The 2862-nt window shown below is 70.8% G+C and overlaps 1 protein-coding gene across 1 annotated transcript; it reads right to left on the minus strand.

Moving 5' to 3' along the window:
• Window positions 1–7: 7 nt before the first annotated feature.
• Window positions 8–1875, minus strand: LRRC25 (leucine rich repeat containing 25). The gene is made up of 2 exons (XM_026067147.1): window positions 931–1875; window positions 8–175 (listed from the first exon to the last, which is right to left on the minus strand). Exons 1-2 carry the CDS (start codon window positions 1848–1850, stop codon window positions 52–54), a joined length of 1044 nt encoding a protein of 347 aa, XP_025922932.1. The 5' UTR covers window positions 1851–1875; the 3' UTR covers window positions 8–51.
• Between the last annotated feature and the right edge of the window lie 987 nt (window positions 1876–2862).

A 2862-nucleotide genomic window follows, 5' to 3' on the forward strand; every position in this document is an offset into this window, starting at 1 on the left:
GCAGCCCCGCTCCCCCCGCGCGGCCGGGCGGCGGCGGCGGCCCCGCACCCCTCACTCGTCCGGCAGGACGTAGACGTCGTCCTCGCCGGGGCGCTGCGTGTTGGCGTAGATGGGCTGCTCCCCGAGGCTGCCGTCGCTCTCCAGGAAATACTCGTCGTCCACCGGCGCCGGGGGGCTGTGGGGCAGAGGGTYGCGCTYRCAGTCCCGCGCCRGTCCCGGGGYGCTGCGCAGCGCCGGGACGGCCGCWTGCYGGCGGGAGGCTGCTCCCGGCCCCACCGGAGCGACTGTCCTGGGGAGGGGGCAATGCCCCATCATGGCCAGTGGGAAAGTGCCCTGTACCTGCCCCGGGGGGCTCTGGCGCCTGGGACAGCATGGCATGGCATGGCATGGGATGGCATGGGATGGCATGGATGGGATGGGATGGGAAAGCATGGGATGGGATGGGATGGATGGGATGGGATGGGATGGGATGGATGGGATGGGATGGGAAAGCATGGGATGGGATGGGATGGGATGGGATGGAATGGAATGGATGGGATGGCATGGCATGGCATGGCATGGCATGGCATAATGGGATGGCATGAGACAGGATGGCATGGCATGGCATGGGTTGCAATCGGACTGCATAGCATGAGATGGGACAGCATGGCACGGGACAGGCAGCATGGGATGGCATGGCATGGCATGGCATGGCATGGAATAGGATGCAATGGGACCATATGGCACAGCATGGCATAGCACTGGATGGCACAGCATGGCACAACGTGGGATGGCATGGCACGGCACGGCACAGCACAGCAGGGGATGAGGTGGCACAGCACGGCATGGATCGGGACGGGAGAGCACAGCACAGCAGGGACAGGACACGATGGCACAGCACGGCATGGCACGGCAGGGCCGGGGCGGCGGGAGCCCCTGCGCGACGCTCACCTGCCCTGCGCCCGCTGCCAGGCCGGCGTCCCATGCGGCGTGGTGCCCGGGGGCCCGCAGGGGCTCACGAAGATGTTCTCGTAGTCCGGTCCCGGGCAGGCGCCCGTGCCCACGGTGGTGGTGGTGGCAGTGGTGGTGGTGGCGACCCCGGGCTCAGCGGTGCGGCTGATGTACCGGGGCTGCGCGAGGGCGGCGGGGGGCTCCCGCTTCGCCCAGCGCCACGCCGCGGCCCCCCTGCCCCTGCACCGCAGCACAACGCCGGCGGCCACCAGCAGCAGCAGCAGCAGCCCCGCGGCCGCCCCGACGCCGGCGCCCGCCAGCACCGCGACGCTGTGCCGGCACTGCTGCTCGTGAAACTCGGAGGCGTTGAACTCGCCGCGGTCGGAGAGGCAGCGGCAGGCGGGCGCCGTGCAGTTGGGCCGGCGGCAGGCGCAGGCGCCCAGCACGCTGCCCACCACGTCGCAGCGGCACGCCACGGCCAGCAGGCGCAGCCGGGCCGGCAGGGAGCCGACCGGCACTGCCGCCAGCGGGTTGCCCTCCAGCCGCAGGCGCTGCAGCGCCGTGGCGTTGGCGAAGAAGCCGGCGGGCAGCTCCCGCAGCCGGTTGTGCTGCAGGAAGAGGTCGCGGAGCCGTTGCGCCTGGCTCAGGAAGGCGGGCGGCAGCTGCTGCAGCTCGTTGTGCGACATGTCCAGCACCTCCAGGGCCTTGCCGGCGCGGGCCGTCGGCTTCAGGGCGCCGATGCCGTTGTGGCCCAGGTACAGGCGGCGGTGGGTGGCGAAGGGCGCCCAGTCCAGCACGGGGCAGGCTGCTGCGCGGTTGGTCAAATTCAGGCTGATGGTGGAGTTCGGTGGGATGTTGAAGCAGGGCGCCGAGGCGGCGGCGCGGAGCAGCAGCAGCAGCAGGGCGGTGGGGCGCCCCATCGCCCGGCGCCGGTCCGGCTGCGTCTGTGCCGGCCGCGGGCGGGAAGAGGAACAGGCGGTTCCCACGGTGCCGCCGGCCCCGGGGCGTAGCCGGGGATGGGGGACGGGAACGCTGCCCCCGGGCGTCCCCGGGTGGAAGCTCGGCTTCCCCTGCACCGTCACCACTGTGGCCACCCGTTTCGGCACGGCGGAGCGCGTCCAGCTGAGGGGCCGGGGCCTGGCTTGGCCACGGTGGTGCCCGGTGACCCAAGCCGCCGGGGGGCTTTGGGGAGGCCCCTGGGGTCTGCTGGCGACAGGAGCAGCAGAGATGGGGGGCCAGGCCTGTGCAAGGGGGGCCGGGGCAGGAACCCCCCCCGGGTCCGTCCCTGGCACCCCGGGGAGCCCTGTGTCCCAGGGGACGGGGACGCCCCGCCGACCCCAGCAGCACCCCAGGCCCCAGCCGCCACCGGGGGAGTTTGGCCTGGGGGCCGGCGTGCGGCCTCGTGCACCGGGCACAGCTCGCCACACGGATGGCTCGAATGACATCTGCAGGCCGGCAAGGGAAGCACCGAGCGGCTCCGATGCCCGGCACGGCTCGGCTCTGGCACGCAGCCCCCGGCCACCCCAGGTCCCTCCTCTGCCCACCTGTAGGACGTGCTCCCAGTTTGGCCACAGCCGGGGGCAGCACGTGGTGCAGGGTGATGCCCGCCTGCCTGCACACATGTGCCTGCACACGTGCATGCACACATGTCTGGGTGCACACACACCCCCCCCATGTGCACTCACATGCATGCACGCCTGTGCACCCCCAGCTGCACGCATGCATATGCATGTACTCACATGTGCATATACACACACACTCACCCCTGCACATGTGCACACCTGCTTGCATGCATGCACTCCTGCATGCACTCACATGTGCACACACTCCCCTTGTGCACTACCTTGCACACGTGCACTCCAGCCTGCATGCACGCACACGCATGCACTCCAGCATGCACATGCATGCAGTCCCCCATGCACACGCATGTGC

This window comes from Apteryx rowi, unplaced genomic scaffold, assembly GCF_003343035.1.
Source record: "Apteryx rowi isolate R43461 unplaced genomic scaffold, aptRow1 scaffold_254, whole genome shotgun sequence".
Lineage (NCBI taxonomy): Eukaryota > Metazoa > Chordata > Aves > Apterygiformes > Apterygidae > Apteryx > Apteryx rowi.

Excerpts from the sequence above, each read along its gene's own strand:
- LRRC25 (XM_026067147.1), bottom strand. The coding sequence starts at position 1,850 with ATGGGGCGCCCCACCGCCCTGCTGCTGCTGCTGCTCCGCGCCGCCGCC. Across the intron at positions 176-930 it reads TGGCAGCGGGCGCAGGGCAG|CCCCCCGGCGCCGGTGGACG; the intron begins GTGAGCGTCGCG and ends TCTGCCCCACAG.